This window comes from Osmerus eperlanus, chromosome 21 (assembly GCF_963692335.1).
Source record: "Osmerus eperlanus chromosome 21, fOsmEpe2.1, whole genome shotgun sequence".
In the NCBI taxonomy this organism is placed as follows: Eukaryota; Metazoa; Chordata; class Actinopteri; order Osmeriformes; family Osmeridae; genus Osmerus; species Osmerus eperlanus.
Window position 1 is genome coordinate 5,034,157 of NC_085038.1, and position 19,669 is coordinate 5,053,825.

The 19,669-nt window shown below is 48.3% G+C and overlaps 1 protein-coding gene across 12 annotated transcripts in view; it reads left to right on the forward strand.

The window, feature by feature from the left end:
- Window positions 1-19,669, forward strand: part of mcf2la (mcf.2 cell line derived transforming sequence-like a) — a 33,415-nt gene that overhangs the window by 1,663 nt on the left and 12,083 nt on the right. For 6 of the 12 annotated variants that reach the window (XM_062446602.1, XM_062446605.1, XM_062446609.1 and 3 more), the window contains exons 2-9: window positions 9,618-9,701; window positions 11,597-11,711; window positions 13,243-13,333; window positions 17,823-17,942; window positions 18,066-18,182; window positions 18,295-18,444; window positions 18,580-18,704; window positions 19,225-19,339. In XM_062446602.1, the coding sequence (XP_062302586.1) occupies window positions 9,618-9,701; window positions 11,597-11,711; window positions 13,243-13,333; window positions 17,823-17,942; window positions 18,066-18,182; window positions 18,295-18,444; window positions 18,580-18,704; window positions 19,225-19,339 (917 nt within the window). Of the gene's footprint in view, window positions 1-212; window positions 346-5,011; window positions 5,192-9,617; window positions 9,702-11,596; window positions 11,712-12,490; window positions 12,769-13,242; window positions 13,334-17,822; window positions 17,943-18,065; window positions 18,183-18,294; window positions 18,445-18,579; window positions 18,705-19,224; window positions 19,340-19,669 lie in introns of those variants that run through there. The other 6 variants (XM_062446607.1, XM_062446614.1, XM_062446604.1 and 3 more) reach the window with 4 other exon arrangements.

Here is a 19,669-nt window from a genome sequence, read left to right on the forward strand (position 1 = left end):
GAGAGCAAAGAACTATCTGAGAGCAGTGCACTGCCAGGTGTGTGGGAGGGTAGGGGGAGAGAGAGAGAGAGAGAGAGAGGGAGATGGAGAGAGAGGGAGAGGGAGGGAGAGACAGTAAGAGAGAGGGAGGGACTGGAAGGAGAGGTGTGCAGAGAGAGACGACACTGCCATACCCATCAGTTCATGTCAGACTAGGGATGGAAGTGGAGGAGGAGAAGGTGGGAGCGAGGGATGTGACAGAGGTGTGTTTGGGGCCGAGGGAGCAGATAGGACCGTACATCCGCATCTCCCTGGAGGAAATGAGGAGCTACCACGGGTTCACGTTGTGCTGTCATCGCCTGCACAGTGAGTGGTTGTGCGTGTTGGTGTGTGTGTGTATCTGGAGGTTATGTACTGGACACGTGTGTGTGTGTGTGTGTGTCTGGAGGTTTTGTACTGGACACGTGTGTATGTCTGGAGGTTTTGTTCTGGACACGTGTGTGTGTACATGTTTATGTACCAACCTTCCCAACCTTTTACTTTCACTAGTTTCTACGTATGCTTTTTTGCATTTGCATACCATTTTGGATATGTGTGTCGAGCTGTCATATCCCAATGTGCTCTGAACACATATTGCACAATGTAAATTGTGTGCCTGACTGGAAATGGATCCTATTGTCTTAATCGCAAAGGCTGAATTGACACAGTATATCCTTATTTGCCCAAGGTTGTGATTGATTATGACTCTAAGGTCAATAGATGAAAGCCACAGGAGTGTTTACTTGGTGTTCATATTTTCCCAAGAATTGTTCCTTTTTCTTCATTTTGTAGTGTAAGGTTGTTCCTGCCTGTGTGCGAGTGAGTCTATCTTGTTGTTCAGTCCCATAAGCTTTGTGGCGTCAGTCTGTATTTAGACTGTGTGTGATGTTTATTCCTGGGAAAATAACTGCAGTGTCATGTCAGGGAGAAATGAAGGCCGTTAGAAGTGAGAGTTTGTCTCTTCGCACTACAAAAGCATGTCACATAGTTAAAAGTTTGACGTGGGAAACTTGTCACGTCATCCATCTCGAGGTAGTGTTGGGCTGTCGTGACAGTCATGTGACTTGTCAGCATTTCCTGTCCATGGTTCTCAACATCCTCTACACCCCTCCCCCTCGCCACCTCATACACCACTGCAAACTTCTCCCCCTGATCCCCCTTGACACAGGGGTGACCCCCTTCAGCAGCTGTCTGATCAGTCAGCATGAACCACTCAACTCGCCACACCCCGGCCCGTACCCCCTTCCTGTCTCGTGCTTCAGATCCCTCGTCACACACACACTCTACCCCCCTTCCCCCGTCCACACACAGTCAGTCAAGTTCACTGTAGTGCTGAGTGTTCCATCCAGTCTGGGGCTTCTGCTGGAGAGGGAGGAATGGATTAGTTTTCCACCCAGTCAGAGCTGTGAGATATGATGCGCTTTCCTCTACCAGACTTCGGTAAGACGTTGACGCAGTAGAGGGTGTTTTTCGTTGTTATGGTATGGGGTCTTTTTGTTTTTGTGGATGCAAACCGGTGCATGTCTGGGTGTAGCATGAGGTCACCTGTTCAGAGGACTGGGTGGTGTTCCATCCCTCCATCCTGCAATGTTTGATTTGTATTTTCTGTCTCTCCTTGTTCCTTCCTTCATCTGTTCCTGTCTCGGCTTCTGGCCACCTGGAGTGACATCGCTGTTCTCTCCTCCTACTTCTTTTTCTTCTTCTTGTTCTACCTCTCCTCCTTTCATTGTTTCCACTACTGACAGATCCAAGATATTCATCGTCTATAAATAGGCCTGGATGTCTTTGGACACAATCCTTGAATATAGAAAGATCTCACCGTTTTCCATGCTACGGTATCAATGGACCCAATTCATCACAACCAGTTTGTCTTGAACATGAATAGGTTGTGAGTTAGCTGCCCAGGCTGATGGAGCACCCATTAGTCCTGGGTGGTTTAGACATAACCAAGGCTGCTTTGATGTCACTACAGCCAGGTCATAGACCCACAGTACTGAGATAAGAGGGTAGGAGAGGCCCCCCATCTCCCTCACCTCCTGGGCACTGTGTGGTCTACAGTCCACACACACACACACACACAAGGCTGCCTGTGAGGTGGACGTGACTAAGAGCGGGCAGAAACCGGCCAATTGGGCTAATGGCCCAAGAGAATAAACAGGGAAGGGGGAAAAGAAAGTGCTAGTTAAGAGACAGAGAGAAACAGGCACAGAAAGACAATTACTTTCCTGCCCCTCTTTCTCCCAGTTGCGACCAACATTCTGGAATGATAACCGCTAACCCGGCTAGATGAATTGGCATGCTACTTTACATTGCTTGTTTTTTTCTTTTCACAATATACCAGGGTGTCAGAGATTGTATCAGCGGAAGCACTTGTGCAAATGTTTGGGTTGGTTTTAAAGTCTCTTTGCTACACCCCGTACGGCACTGTAGGTCCAACCCTCTTGTGAAGGTTCCTGACAGCCTCCATGGCGACCACACACCTTCTCTCTGCTCCCGTCCTGTGGCTCCCAATAGACGTGCTGCTGCACATGCAGTTATTGGCTCTGGGTCAAGGTTGTATGAGTATTAGGTCCAGCCTCGCCTGGGTGTCTTAGGCTTTAGCTCACACCGATATTCCACTTCCTGTTTATCTTAGGGGTGGGAGGGAACAAACATTGTTTGAAAAAGGCTGCCAGAAAAGAACCCCGGAATAAACAAACATTTGGAGAAGTTACACCATGTCTGGCCTACTGTCTCCCCTGCGTCCGATTCCATGCAGGGCACACAATTGTCTGTACACACACACACACACACACTTGTACATGCAGTACAGGATGCACCCACTGTTGTTTGATTACCTGCAGTCATTCCTTCCATGGAAGTTATCTATCAGTCAGGTCATAAATGTAGTTGAGTTTTTTACATTGACCAATTGTAAACTGGATTGTGAGTGGGTGTTATTGTCAAGATGCACTCTTGAGTTGGAAACCAAGTAAGATTACAGACCCAGTTTGACAATAGAATACCTCATAAGTAATTTTTTCTGTCTGATGGATGGCTGTGTGTGTGCGTGTGTGCGGCTTGCACTTGTGTGTGTGTGTCTCCACTTCCACCGGGAAGTGAAGACACATCGTCGTGCACACACTAACCTTCAGTGTCACTACTTTATCTGTCTTATAGTCAGTTTCTCCTTCTCAGTCCAGACATCCAGTCAGTTTCTCAGGAGCACTGACTTGTGATCTGTGGTCATATGAGCGGATGCCCCATGCGTCTCAATGCGGTTCACAGCTACAGGAAACGCATCATTATTAACTCCCTCCCATTTCCTTTCCTTGACTCAGCGCGCTGCATCTTCCTGATCACAGTGTACACACACACACACTCTCACTCTTTTGTGTGTGTACACACACACACACATGCACACTTTACACCACTTCCAAAGGATAACAGTCCCTTATGTCCCAGTCATCCAAATGTGCAAAGATTAAGTTATTAAAGGAGAATTCTGTAATATGAATGCCTACTGTAGATATGCTATCTTGTGTGTGATTGTGTCTATTGCGACACACATGTACGTACGTATACACACGCACACAAGGCAGGGAAAGCTAGGGATATTATATTCAGATGTATGTGATATATATATTGCTAATAGTCCTAAATTCTTCATGACATATTATTCCTAGTCTCTTCTTTACATCCGTCTTTCTTTTGTCATTCTAATCCCATCTATCATAATTCTTCACAAAATCTCATACATTCTGATCGTAGACTGGCCTGTACTATCACATTTTATGAGACATAATCTGGAACGTAATCTGTTCCTAATCCAGCAAATATCCCCCTTGGGCAGACATACTGCGAAGGACAGAAGGAGCCTTGCTGACAGCCTCTAGCCTGGAGAGCCGAGCGGACAGGACACACATCAGTCTGTGTAGAGTATGCTGTTGTTTACCAGGCCTCACAAGAACACATGCTTAGTAAACAGACTGAAATACGTGTATGTTTGCTGTCACTTCCAAAGAAAATGCCCTTTTTTCACTGTAGTACATCCTTATCTGATCTGCGTAGCCCATAGATAGTGTGCCAGACCAAGGGACACCACCCCTGTTCCTGGGCAGCTACTAACATGTAGATGTTTCCTCTAAAACGCTAATATAGCACATCTGATTCCAGTCATTATCTGTCTGACAAGCTGAGTCAGGTTTGTTCTAACAGGGATTTGGGGAGAAGAACCTAAGGATGGTACTCTCCAGGGTAAGGCTGCGAGGTTAACGCGCGCACGTGTGTGTGTTTGTTTGTGTGTGTATGGGTGGGGATTAGTATAAGAGATTGGGGTAGGGCGGGGGGTAGAATCTAGGTGTGTGTTTATAAGGGAGAGCCCACTTGTGTGACCCTAACATCAGTCTCTCCTCATTAGTAAATCAGGCTAGGCAGAGTTGGAGCACCGAAGCAATCCTGCTCTTGCTCGTGTAGGCAGCGACCAGCCTGCCCCCTCTGGGAGGGGGAGACTATGGGAAATGTCAGGGGTTCACTTGAGATGGAGGCGGTACCAGACCAGTCAGTACCATGGTGACATCACTCCTCCCCCGGCATCCGGGTCCTGATTGGATAAGTTCGTTGAAAGGAGGACAGCGTTGGCTTTAGCCACGCCCCTCTCTGCTTGCCTGCCTGTCATTCTCTTTTATCCCCCCTCTCGCCTTCACTGACATATTAGACCAGCTTATACGTGCAGATCAGTCTGTGTGTGTGTGTGTGTTACGTCTGCAGGATCTAGGGGAATTACATCTGGCTTCTCTTTCTCTAGCTCTCTCTCTCTGTCTCTCTCTCTCTCTGTCTCTCTCTCTACCTGTGAGCAGAGAGAGGGTGTAAGTTGAAACTGTGGGCAGTCCCAATGAAGTCCCGCCTCGCTGCTGACTGTGTGTGTTGGGGGAGGGATGTGTGTGTGTGTGTTTGTGTATGTGAACTGCACAGCGAGGAAGAGAGGGAGAGTGAGAGCCTTTAGTGTTCAGCCGATGTGGAGGAATGGAAGGTTATCTCTTCAACTCTGAGAGTGTGTGTGTTAGTGTGTGTGTGAGTGTATGTGTGTGTCTCTCTGGGAGAGGGGCATAGCAGGGCAGGATGGCCCTAAACCGAGTATCCCTGCTATGCCACGATATCACCAGGATGTGGCTGCAGCTGAAGATGATGACAGGTACGGGGTGTGTGTGTGTGTGTGTGTGTCTGTGTGTGTCACTTGTTTTTCACTTGTCTGTTTATGTTTAGCCTATTTACAGTTTCCTTATACTAAGATACTGTAATATGTAATTTGGTAGGGGTTAGTGGAAGCAACATTGTCTGTGTAGGTGAGGTACCCCAACTGTCATCAGATAGGTGGAGAAAATATATTTGTAACAGATTTCTACTAACTGAATCATATTTTTATGGTTCATTCTGAAAGATTGAACTATACAATTGTGTAAAACTATCAAGGATACACCTATCAAGTTAGTGTGTCCTAGTGTTCGACACAATAATCAGTCATTCAGATCCCCAGAGCTTCTGATGTGTCTGTAATCTCAAACCGTGGGACAAGATTCGGGACCTAGGAGGGAATTTGAAAACTCCTCTAGGGAGTTCTTCCACTCATAGAGTCCATGATTCCAGTGATGGTGCCAGCAACAAGTCTGTGTGTGTGTGTGTGTGTGTGTGTGTGTGTGTGTGTGTGTGTGTGTGTGTGTGTGTGTGTGTGTGTGTGTGTGTGTGTGTGTGTGTGTGTGTGTGTGTGTGTGTGTGTGTGTGTGTGTGTGTGTGTGTGTGTGTGTGTGTGTGTGTGTGTGTGTGTATGTCAGAAGTGAGAGTCAAGAGTCAGTGCATTTGAATGTCTCCCTCCTGTCTTCAGAGATGGGCAGATGGAGGGGCTCAGCTTAGGTCCAAACCCTCCTTCTCCCATCTCAGGCCCCTGGCACGTGGCACCCCAAGGTGTCACCCTAGCCACTCTGTCTGTCTAAGTCGTTGAGGAGCTGAGTCTTGGCGATGTTCGTGCCAAAGTTGGCTTTGGGCTGAACATGTGCTGGAGCAGATGGGACATAAGACGCTAGGGTGTAATACTGATACTACAGACGTCTGGGATCTCACAGAGCAGAGGCCCTGCCAGGTATTCTGGTGTTCAAGGGTAGCAGAGGGGTTCAGGATAATTTGGTTCTGTGTCATACATACAGTAGGATTGTTGATATGACAGTAGTGAGATCATTTGTAGGGGAAAGTATGAATGACCCCCTCTCTCTCCCCCCCCCCCCCCCCCCCACACACACACACACACACACACACAAAAACAAATGTCAGATGTCACTGAGCTGGATCCACAGCTGTTGAATTATTCACCACTAGCTGATTTTTAACACATTCACAATCATGTATTTTCATTATATCCAACATTGGATGTGCCATACATTGGAGCTGAGGGTCAGAGTGGTGGCCATCTTGTCTACAGTATCTGAACTGACACAATGTTCATGGAGAGAAGTGCTTGAACCTTAGCTGAAGCCATTCTTCTTCTTTGAAACCCTTGTAGCAGTACAAGTGTAAACACATCAGCAAATTCCTCACATGCTGTTTTCTTCTTGGAAAAGGTGATTGGCAGGTGTTCCCTCATGTCAGAAAAGAGTTGTTACGAGGAGTTGTTTTCTCGTAGCTGATGCGTGCGTGGGCTCGTTGGTTTGTTGTCGGCCGTGGCTGTGAGACGGAGGGGATGGAAGAGAGAACAGTGGTTAGTTGTGTTGTCCTCTCGCTGGGATGCAGCCTGCTCCGTTCAGACTAAGAGAAGGCCTTGCCAGTCACCCAGACAGAGACGCAGGGGCCCGCTGGTCAAGCGTGAAACCAATGATCCACACATCTCAGGCAGTAGGACACAAGCAGAACAGACCAGGCCAGAGCTGGAAGCTGTAGGCTTCCTATCTTGTTTAAGCTCCTTGGTGACTGCTTTAGTTGGTAAACGTATACACACTGAACTTTACTGTTCAATTTGGCAAACCGTTGTACAGTTCAGTAGTCACATGACTTGAGCATGATGGCTAATACTCATTACTGAAGAGAGGCTTGAACACAAATTCAGTATAACAATATTAAATATAATAATAATATACAAATGATCATTGTAAGTGATCATTTGTTCTTAATGACTTGCCTGGTTAAATAAAATCTAAAAATAATAAACAACTTGAACTCCAAGAACATCAGATTTTCTTTTATGGATAATATATCTTACTGTCACTAGCTAAACTCTCATTCCTCACCGATGGTAGACCTAACCCGCTCAGTGGTGTGGGTGATGGGAATGTGGACACATGCCAGGCCACCGTTGGCCGTTTGACCCAGTTGTTGTTTGGTTGCTGCCTCTCACCCCCACCCTCTGTGTGTGTGTGTTTGTGCACGGCGTGCACAAACACACGGCAGATGGGGCTTGGTTAACCCTAACTGTAATACCAGATAATAGAGCCTGGATTCCCCTACATCTACACACACACACACACACACACACACACACACGGCTGTGGAGTGACTGCTCAGCTTGCATACACACACACACGTGCACACACACACACAGCTGCCCATTTCCCTGCTTTGCCTCTACATTAACAGTTGTCCTACCAGCTCATTCCAAACCAACACAACTTTAAATCCCATCTCCGTATCCCCGTACACATGTTGCCTCCAAGTCTGCATTCCAAGATAGCCCTTCCCAGCCCATACCATCCCCTCAACACCACTCATGGTTCACCAAACATGTTGTGGTGACCAATGGGGGCAGGGGTTAATTGGAGGGTAAGACGGGGGGGGGTCCTTTCGGGTGGGGGTCTTGGTCTTTTGTCTGGGAGAACATCAAAGTTTGTACTGCTTGTGGTTTTATTTTGTAACAGACATGCAGGGACAAGACAGGGTTGTGAGGGCTGCCAACGTGTGTTTAGGGGACTAGTGGAAACAAGCTGAAGAGGAAGGAGATCCCAGCTGTGTCCTAGTATGTGAGACAGGAGAGGGGGGGAAGAGAGCTGCTCAAGGTCATGGTCCCGTGGAATCTATGTGGGAGGTGAGGGGTTAACTTTGTGTTGCCCGAGTCCCAAGTTAGGCTAATTTAGATTTAATATAAAGCGTGCATTTACACACATGCGCACACTTTAGTTCAATTCAATTAATTATGAAACCAGTTAGACGGAAAATTTAGATTAAATAATGTGTACAAAAACACGCTCTTTGTCCCGAATCATGGTTTCTCTTGAGAAAATCTACTCAGTGTTCATCCAATCTCTACCTGAAGGACACATTCCATTTAAAGAATGCCCAAAAATAGAAAAGTAGACAAATGGAGAGAGAAAGCTATTTCTAGATCTTCTTAGGTACTTATAGTCAAATCTCCTGTTTGGTCCATGTACAAAAGCTGCATTGTTGTGTGTGCCCCCCCCTTTCACCCTCTTGTCCCCCCCTACTTTTAAACCAGAGCCACATCTCCACATTAAATATGTAGGCATTCGTAAGAGAACCCTGTCGTCCATTCAATCCCATTACCAGACCATCTCCCTCCTTCCATCCCTCCCTCTCTGCCCCCCCCCCCCCTTCTCTGTACACATCCAGCCTTCCAGATCTGGGGCTCATTCAATGGAATTTAGCCAAACACAAACAGACACACACACATGCTGCTGCTTAAAAAAAACAACAACGCATTGTATAGAACTCCAGAGCTCTATTTGATAGAAAAAAAGAGGTGCAGGGAATTCTGCAAAGCTCCATCTCTATCCTCTCTGAATGAAGCCCCCAGCGGGAATGAATGTGTTGGGGAGAGGGAGGAGGGAGGGAAGGGTGAGAGAGACAGAAAGAGAGGGTAAGGGGGTGGCTGGGAACATTCTTGCCACCAACCCCCAACCTCAGCATCACTCCCAACCATCGTTGTCATGAATGTGGGGGCCTGGTGCCCCCATGTTGGCTTCAGCCTTGTGGGGAGATTGGGGGACAGAGGTGGGGAAGGGAAGGGGTGGGTCGGCGTCAATCTTCTCTCACTAGAGAGCCTGTACCAACACCTCACTGTCAGCAGACATTGTGAGACACACACACATACCAGACCATGGAGACTAAGCTGAGCTGTTAATCCTGAAGATGACTGGCTGGGCTATGTAGCATGTTTCAGATTTTACAGAAAACGACTTCAGTGCTGTCACTGCTGAGTGAGCAGACTGACACACCCACACACTTTCTCCACTTCCCCTCACACACACCTCCTTCACTGGCACACACCCCTACAACCAATCCCCAAAACAGACCACAACACACACACGCAGGTGTTTAATTCAAAGGCGGATTCATCTAATCCACTCTGGTTGTTTTCGCGAACACATGTACATGAGTCCTGCCACCTAAACTGGGTCAGGAGATGTAAGGTGTGGGTGATGGGGTGTGCTGATGCTGGGACAGGGGGCTCATGGTTGTCAGGGTGAGGGTGGAGTGGAGCGATGGTGTTGGGACTGGTCCTCTTGCTACCTCATACCGCAGGTCCACTTTTATATCCCAGTGGATTGTATTGACGTAATATTGTAATGTATAGTCAAAAGTAAATGTTTTGGGATGTTACATTTCCCCCCTCTATCTCTCAGATGACATCATGCAGCAGGAGAGCTGTCGACTGTATGCTGCTGACATCGGACCAGACCTACGAAAGCAGTTTGCCTTCCTTTCAGGTCTGTATCCCCACCCACACCTCACCACAACCCCCACCCCACCCCACCACCCCCCAACTGGAGGGTTGCTGGTACCGACATGGCTCACACCACCCTGGAGCCAGACCCTGCGCCCCACCTCCCAGTGCTTCTGCTGGCAGGCTCTCCATGTGGAGACGTGCTTCTCGTCTACGCAGCTCTCAGTGGGGACAAGGAGCTTGAGCCTCCTCCTGGAAATGTGTGTTTCCAATCCGTCACTACGGCGATCATGGCAACCCAGATAGGGGGCCCTGTGTTGAGTTACCTCCAACAATGGGTGCCCGGAGACGGACCGTGAATAATTCATTGCCACGGCGATCCACTTGGCAACCCAAGCTACCAACTTTTTTGCCAAGTACGGGTTGACACTGTGATCTGCTGTGATTGGCAGCCTAGGTATGAGTGTGTGTCTGTGTATGTGTGTGTGCTCTTTGATCATCAGTGTTAACATACTGTACATGGTCTCTGTTATCAACTCAGTGTCTGTGACCCAGCTTAGTGATGCCAGTCGTGGTTACCAAGCAAGTGTGGGCTACTCCTAGACTGCACCATGCAGGAAGGAGTTGATCAAGCTGTCTGGTCCTGTGATCATGTGAGATCGAGTCTAGTCTGGCTGTCCTGTGATCATGGGAGATCCAGTGTAGTCTGGCTGTCCTGTGATCATGTGAGATCCAGTCTAGTCTGGCTGTCATGTGATCATGTGAGATCCAGTCTAGTCTGGCTGTCATGTGATCATGGCAAGATCCAGTCTAGTCTGGTAGTCATGTGATCATGGCAAGATCCAGTCTAGTCTGGCTGTCATGTGATCATGGCAAGATCCAGTCTAGTCTGGTAGTCATGTGATCATGGCAAGATCCAGTCTAGTCTGGCTGTCATGTGATCATGGCAAGATCCAGTCTAGTCTGGTAGTCATGTGATCATGGCAAGAACCAGTCTAGTCTGGCTGTCATGGGAGATCCAGTCTAGTCTGGGCTCCTACTGGAGCTATACACACTCAGTGAGGGAGTTTGTGTCACCTTAGCTACATTGTGTGTGTGTGTCGGTGGGGGGGAGGATGTGGGGGGGTGGGTGTGTGTGTGTGTGCTCTCCTCCTGTGTTTGGAGGTCAGATTTGACTCCAGGCTACTGCTGTAGTCATTAACCTCAAGTCTGCCAGCTGGTTAGCGACACAGCACACACACACACACACACAAATGCACGCCCTATTTGCAATGTGATAAGGCACCAACCTATTTTACTCTTTTGTGTGTGTGTGTACTCTCCAATATTTGCATGCATTGCAACCTGGTCCGTGTGTGTGCGCGTGTGTGCGTGTGTGCGCGTGTGTGCGCGTGTGTGCGCGTGTGTGCGTGTGTGTGCGTGTGTGTGCGCGTGTGTGCGTGTGTGTGCGTGTGTGTGTGTGCGTGTGTGTGTGAAGCGGGAGAGGGGGGGGAATGTTTTGGCAGAGCTCCAGCCACCATCCACAGGCCCCCACAGAACAGACAGTGGACATTCATCTTCCCTGCTCCCTCCCTCCCTCCCTCCTCCAGACAGTGGACATTCATCTTCCCTGCTCCTTCCCTCCCTCCCTCCTCTTCTCCCTCCCCTCCCCACCACACCCAACCGCACCCCCATCACTCCGCCCTGATATGATCAGTCTGGGTTATAATCCTAGCTGGGATATGAGGGAGGGAGAGGGCTATCCAGGAGCAGAATAATAGAGATGATTAAGACAACAGGAAATGAAAAAGCACACACACACCAGTGGTATTGTGGAGGGTGAATATGGGAGTGTGGGGGTGGGGGTGGCATCTTTTAAAATGGAAAGCTGTTATTGTAGTCTGCTTCCAAGGTGACTTGGCCTTGCGACCTTGTTGTGACCCCCTGTTCCTTTCCCAGGGGGCCGAGGGGGAAATGGCAGCCCCATCATCGTGTTCCCAGAGTTCCCGGCATTCGGTGAACTGCAGGAGGAAGAGTTTCACAACGTGCTGAGGTACCTGACCAGCGTGCCCAGGTGAGGACATCCACACAGTCACACTATCAATTCAGGTTTAAAAATCTTTTTTTATCATTTCCTCAGGCCTCCTTAGTTTAGTGTGCCATGCTTTCACATTGTAGACAGTGGAGTATTTGTGTGTAGCCAGCAGGTGGCGCAAGAGAGCCATTTTTTTATGGTCTTTGTTCCAACTCCTTCATAGAGAACAGTGTTTGTAGAGACAGTAGATCCCGATTCTGAATTTCCATGTGTCTATGTTTCTTTAGTCGCTTTTTTGAGTTGAGCAGGGCTGTGATAATTTTAACTGAACTCAATGTCCTTAGGTTCTCATTTGTGAGGATGATTTATTCTTAACAATATTCTGTGCATGTATGCGGTAAGGTTTAGTCCTGTGTACTGGCTTCCTACCACCTGCTGGTAAACCTGCTGTATCTGTCCCTGTTTCTCTCTCTTTCTGCGGTTCGCTCCACTGCTAACACATACACACACTGAGTGGGGGAGGAAGGGAGATGAAGGATTGGGTGGGGGCAGAGCAGAAGAGAGGGGGGAAAAAGAGGGGTGTGTGTGTGTGTGTGTGGGGTGCATGCTACTGTCATGGCGGTTAGCTAATTTATGTGTATTTTGCGGCTCCCAGCCAAGTGTGGGCGGATCCCCTCTTCTCTCTCCAGCCCACGGCCCGCCTCCCCTCTCCCGCATCAGCCGTTCTAGCCCAGCCTGTCTGTCATAGGGGTCTCTGAGCTGTGATTGGCTGTCGAGGAAACGGTAGATGGTAGGGTCTGGATTTATTGGCTGAGAGCAGGAGCAGGTTGGCAGAGGAGAGCCGTTCAGAGGGGCTCGGCGGTTGGCCCTCATTCTGTCCAAGCTGTAAACATAAGGTTGGGGTGTGTGTGTGTGCGCCGGGAAGCTCAGAGGACAGGCCATGTCGGAGAAGCTGCAGTGAGGAATAAAAGGCTGTTGGTGCAGGAGGATTGTATTTGGGGGGACATCGTTGTGGATTACCAGCTGGTTTATGTCGTGTGGCCGTGACAACCATGGGATTTACCTGAGGACAAGAATCTGCAGTAGCAGGCTCTGGGTACTGCTGGCTTTCACTCTCTGTGTGTGTGTGTGTGTGTGTGTGTGTGTGTGTGTGTGTGTGTGTGTGTGTGTGTGTGTGTGTGTGTGTGTGAAAGAGACACAAATGGTGGGTTTGACTGCTGGCTATGTTAACGGACAGATGGACCACCAAGGCACTGTTCCGATATTGGCTCATTGACTTTCGTGTGTGTCCATGGAAGGGGTGTGTGTGTGTGTGGCGGGGGGGGGTTAATGTTATTTAAATGTAATTGTGAATATGTGTTACTCGAGACTCTTGGCTGTACTGTATTCACAGCACTAGCATTTCACTGTGTTCACACACACACACACACACACAAATATCTAAAGGGGGTGCTCCAACGGTCTTGCACATGCACACCTAATTTTGGAAAATATTCACACCCACACAAACACACTTTCCGTCACTTGGAGTCCCTGTTGCCGTGGTAATCAGGCTCTTGTGTCATTGCAGTGTGTCGGCATCTGGAGTAGGCTTCATCCTGGTCATAGACCGCCGGCAAGACAGATGGGCCGCCGTCAAGGGAACACTGTTACGCATCGCGGTAAGTCATAGTGTGTGTGTGTGTGTCAGTGTGTGGGAGCCTTGGCATCTGTGTGGGGTATGCTATTATCACCAGAGACTCACTGATGGATTTGTTTTTTCCGGTTTGATTCATATCAGATGCGAAGAGCTTGGTTTTTGAATGCAGTGACATGAGACTGAATATAGATGTTTTGAATGAGTGGAAGAGCTGTACTTATTGGTTACACCTCAGATACAGTGAGCATTTGCTAGCACACAGCGTTCTATAGCACAAGCACACATGTTGGGCACCTCAAACAACATATCAACAGACCAGCAGAGGCACCTCTTATCAGTTCTTATCAGTGCTGTTCGGGTGAAATGCTGGTGAGATGCTGCCTGCTGTCACCCCGCTGCTAGCCGCCGCTAGCTGCTGCTAGCTGCTGCTAGCTCGCGGTGTAGCCGTTAGCCCCCTGGCTCAGTTTATATAGTGATGTGCTCGGATGCTGAACACAGGCTCGTCCACTCTCTGGTGTTGACAGACGTGACATGTGCTCCCGGCCACACTGGGGTAGAAGGAGGGGCTGTGCTCTCTCTCTCTCGCTCTCGCTCTCTCTCCTCTCTCTCCTGTTCCTCTTTCCTGGCCTGTCTGTCTCCTTCCCTCTTTTTTTGACATTCCCACAGAATGTTTTGAGGAAGAGAAGACCAGGCTAGTAACGTTTGGGAAAACCAGGAAGCGAGTGAGTGTGGAAAAGAGCAGCAAGAATGAGAGAGGTGAGCGAGGTAGAGAGGGAAGGAGAGAGAGAGAACCCAGGTGGATGGTAACCTGAGAACCAGGTGTTTCTGTATGCGTGAGTGTTTGTGTGTGTGTGTGGGTGTTTGCATGTACGAATGTGTGCCTGTCTGTGTTGAGTGGTAGCCACAGTTTTTTTTTTGTACCCTTGAATTGAACCCTTTTAAAAACAATTGGCTGTATTGCCAAATAGAACCTACCTCCTGACTCTGAGAACAGACCTTTCAGCACCAGCTACCACTGGACAGCTCCCTCCATATGGAGAACATGTAAAGCCTGTGTTCTCCTTCAGCAACATCTTGTAAAGCATACTCTTGTGTAATATATGCAGATTCATGTTAATGATATGCTAATTGCTTACTGATAAACATCTGAAACACAACCTAATGCCCGGCCTGTTGGATTGCCTAGAAACACTGCATGGAATAGTTCACACTGTAATCTGCTCCTGCCAGGAAAGCAGTGCTCGCTCACCATCTCTTACTGGCCCCTGTCCCCCCTCTAATTCAGAATGGAACATTCCCTTTATAAGGCCATGTTCCAGCCTATTGGTTCAAACATGTCCCTGAGAAGGGGGGTTATCAATGAGCTGTGACATTATTCCTAATACACATAGATGGCCTATAGTACTCTACTGCATTAGTATCTGCCTTATCTCTCTTACATCCTGCAGGTTTTTAATCTGGAATATTGTCGACTGTCTGTGGGATAGAACTGGGGTGGAATCAGTTCCACTTTAGATTTGCTGATTATTTTAGTTAAATGAAGTGTGTTGGTATTGATTCCTCTGCAGTGGTACTGGTGTCATGGGTGTGGGGGAGGGATGGAACCAGCTTGATTAGTAGAGTGGAGGATCAGCCTTGTGTCAGCAGATCCTCAGGCACAACTCTCTCTCTATTCCTTTCTCTCCCTCAATAACACTTTCTTTCTTTCTCTCTCTCTCTGTTTCCCTCACTCTTTCTTTCTTACTCTCTCCTGTTTATCTTTTTCTCTTCTTTCTTGTTTCTTTCGGTCTCTCTCTTTTTCAAAAAATCTCTTTTTCCTTTTCTCTCCTGCTTTCGCACGCACGCACGCACACTTGCACGCACATATTCACCGGCAACATTGCTGTCCTCTCTCTCTCTTCCATTGATCTAATTTCTTTTGTCTCTCTGTCTGCTTGTCTCACCCAGTCTCTGTCATGTACAGTACAGTACAGGACAAGATGCTTTTGCCCTCTGTGTGTGCTGTTCATATAAAGGACTGAGAGGAGGCTGCATGCCTCTGGTCAACCTAGAGGAAACATCATCATTTTGAATTGCTGAGTACCGCCATGATACATGTATGTGAGTCAGTGTGTTTGTGCATGTGCGTGTGTATGTATGATTGTGTGTGTGATTTGCGGCTGGTCCCGAGAGATCTAGGTCCAGGCTGGATGCGGATGTGGACACTAGTGTCATTACTCACCCCCAGACAGAGCAGTGGCACTGAGGTGGGTGTGGGCCGAGGGGCTGCGTGTGTGTGTGTGTGCGCGCGTGTTTGACATGAAAAAACACTCTGTAAATCTGAGAAGCAAGGGAACCCGACAATGCTGTAACACTGTGTGTGTGTGTGTGTGTGTGTACAGGCTTTGTTTCGTAGAGGGTCTGTCTCAGTGAGAGGACGAGTTCTGTTAGGGGAATGACCTTCCAAGCTCATCTCACGTGTCTCCGATGAGCCAGTGTGCTGAAGGTCGTTGGCATCCTTATCTCTCTACATGTCAAGGTCATCACACAAATCAATGTCCTGGCTAACCGACTGGTGACTAATAACGAACCAACTATGGATCTCAGATCTGATTGGGAGTAAAGCTTCGATCAAAACACACACACACTGCCAGCTGCCATACCTCACACATCCCATGCACTAGCTAAGGAGCTGTAGGTTATTAGAGATGTGTGTGCGTGTGTGTGTGTGTGTGTGTGTGGGATCCCCCCTCCCTGCACCCAGCACCAGCATAAAATGTAAAACACTTTGATCTTTGTAAGAATATGGGTGAAAAATGCAATATAAGTGGATAATCATCATTTATTTATGGCCTGGCACGTGGCTGGATGACAAGGTGCTAGTCTACTCCATAAGGAGAGGCTATTGTTATGGAAATTACAGGTCACAGTTGATAGCAGAACCCCCCACCCTCTTGAAGATTTTAATTGGTTCTTTCAACAGCCTCATATTCAGGATTATATTGTTGGATGACGGATGAGGTCTCAAAATGTAATCTGCGGTAGTTACATTTTGTACATTCCCTGTTTATTACCCAGTAAGTTAACTCTGTGTCTTACCATGTGAAGCCATGTGTTCAACTCTGTGTATCTTGAACCTGTTTTATTTTTATATTGTTTACATGCCGATAAATACAGGACCTACCCAAATAAATAAATAAATAGACGTCTGCTTCTCACCTCTCCCTAGGGTCAGGTTTAGACCTCATGATCTAGAATTAATTGACGATAACATGTTGCGAGGAGGATGGTTAATCTCTGTTCACGCACACAAACACACACACAGCACTACAGCTGGAGTGTCAGTCAGCCAGTGAAAGCCCTCCTAGGAAAAAGGAGGTTAAGCTAGTTAGCCACCAAATGAATCAATCACAACCAGCCCCATGTGTCATCTAACTACACAGGTCTTTCAGAGCGTGAGAGGGAGAGGGGGTAGAGGAAGGGAGACGGGCAACATCATTTCCTTTGTGATTTGAAAACATATTAGTTTTCATTGACAGACGCTGCTGCTACTTGTAAAGAGAGTATAGAATCTGTTCGTGTATTGACTGTGTCATAATCATGAATAATGAATGAGATGTTTAAAGGCCTCAGGAGGGGCCTGTGTGTGTCAGGAAGCCTGTGTTATTTCACCTTTAAACAGAACGGCTGTCTGAGAAAAGGGAAGCTTGGAGAGGTAGAGAGGGAGAGGGAGAGAGAGAGAGATGGAGAGAGGTAGAGAGAGAGAGGTAGAGAGAGAAGTAGAGAGAGAGGGAGGGAGGTAGGTAGAAAGAGGGAGGGAGGGAGGGAGGGAGAGAGAGAGAGGAAGAGGTAGAGGGAAAGAGAGGGAGAAATATGGAGAGAGAGAGATGTAGAGAGAGAGGTAGAGAGAAAGAGAGGGAGAGAGAGGGAGTGAAATATGGAGAGAGAGGCCACAGATGACCATCACTGCACGGTTTCTCCTTACTGCTCAAGGAGGAGTGGGGTTTCCATGACAACACCATGCAGGCGGTTGGGTTTGTATGGATCATGGGATGTTCACTGCTGGCAAAGTGGTGACATCAACAGAGAGAGAGGGAAAGAGCGGGAGACAGAGAGAGAGAAAAGGCTTATGATGCAGATTAAAATGACTATTGACAACCTCCCTTTATTACCCGTTGTTTTTGACTGTACTGCTCCTGCAGACTTTTCAATATTGCAGTTCATCTTTGTGTCGATAGACGATATGCCTTCAAATCTTTAGAATAGACCAATGGGAATTCCATAACAAGCCAGAGTATCTTAACCATCTGGACCGGGTCACTGTGGTGCAATCTAGGTTTTATCTGCCCCCCCCCTCCAGGGTGTGTGTGTGTGTGCGTGCAGAACATATTTTATAAATATAATCTCTTCATCTAATATAAGCTCGTTCTCTGCCTCCCTCCCTCTCCTGTGCCTCCCTCCCTCTCCTCTGCCTCCCTCCCTCTCCTGTGCCTCCCTCCCTCTGCCTGCCTCCCTCTCTCTCTGCCACCCAGGGTTCATTCCCTGGGATCTTACATCAGGTTCTGGTCTTGCGGCCCAACACCCTCCTCCAGCGGACCCTCTCCGACATCTTCTTCAAGTTCAACAGGGATGAGTTCAAGATGAAGGTGCCTGTGCATGTGCATGTGCATGTTTGTGTTTTTAATGTCTGAATAGACATTTTTTTATGTGTCTGAATAGAAGTGCCTAACATGTTTCTGTGTGTGTGCGTGCGTGCGTGCGTGCGCATTCACCAGGTGGTGATGCTAAGCTCTGTGACTGAGCTCCACGCCTACATCGACCGCACCCAGCTGACCCAGGAGCTAGGAGGCACCCAGGAGTACTGCCACGACGCCTGGATCTCCCACCGCACGGTAAGCCACGGGGCCAGGAGGACCCGGCTAAACGCGGGACCACCATCTCCTACTGTAGCAGGGCCGTCTACAACGTGTTGGTGGCCGTATAAACTGTGTGTGTCCCTCCCAGGCCATCGAGGCCTTCGCCCTCATGGTGAAGACCACGGCTCAGACCCTGCAGGCGTTTGGCACGGAGCTGGCTGAGACGGAGCTGCCCAACGACGCCCAGGCCACCATCACCCTGCTGGGCACCCACACCGCCAAGAAGGACAGGATGAAGGTGAGCGGAGGACAGGAGGGACACAGCTGGGCTGTTGGACCGCGGATTATTTTGTTAACCTCATTAGCACTTACATGAGCTTGATTGTGTGTGTGCGCTTCTGTCTCTCGGTGTGTGTGTGTGTGTGTCCTCCAGGAGGACTTGTGTGTAGCCCTGGCCCAGGGGGGTCATCTCCTGGAGAGCATCAATGAGCCCCTACAGAGAGACCATGACTACAGCATGAACCAGGACGAGCTGGAGAACCTGGCCACTGTCCAGAGGTACGCTGTGTGTGTGCGTGTGTGTGTGTGTGCTGCTGGAGAGTGGATATAGCAGGCCTATCCCAGTTGCTGAATTGGGTCTATTCCCTGACCCAGAACATTGGACTCCCTCTTGTACTTGTATGGGGTCTGGTCTTAAAGCTAGTTACGTTCCTTCTGCTTCCTGTGTGTCGGCTAATGTCTTCTGTTCTGAGTACAGTAGAGGACAGAAGTATTTTATTGACCCCCATCGGAAATGTGCACAGTTACAGCTGCATTGACACATCACAATGCAGTATATACATTATACCAAATATACAAAGTATCATCATTAGTAAGGCTTGGTCATAGTAGCTCCACTTTCACAACCTGTCTGGATAACGCTTGAAAAGTTGGAGTTGAATTTTTTCTTTCATAACCGCGTTAAATCCTTCTCAACCCCTTTATCTCTCCGCTATTTTCTACCATCTCTGACTCGCTCTTTCTCCCTCTCTTGTCCTGTATTCTCTTTCCTTCTCCTCTCCGGCACCTGTCTCTGCAGACTCCTGGGACAGCTGGATGAGACGGAGACGGCGTTTGATGATTTCTGGGAGCGGCACCAGACCAAGCTGGAGCAGTGTCTGCAGCTCCGCCATTTTGAGCACCACTTTCGCGAGGTCAGTAGAATTGTGGGAGTTGTAGTTCCAGCCATCTGCTTGTGAAAGCACATGTTTGTAATGCCAGAAGTGGATTGGATGAGTTTTTAGTGAGACATCGCTTTTTCCGAGGTCAATAAGTCGCTTGGTGAACTTCACCCAGCTCTATATACATGACAGCCAGGAGGCAGTAGCTCATAGGACTTTGATGAGTTACAATATTGTCATGTGTCCCTTTGAAGGATAGAAATGTGCTTACCCAATGTTGTACCCTAGAAGGAAATATTCTGTGTGTGAACTATGTCTGTACTTGTTAACTGTGATGTATGCAAGGCATTCTGAAACCTTCTA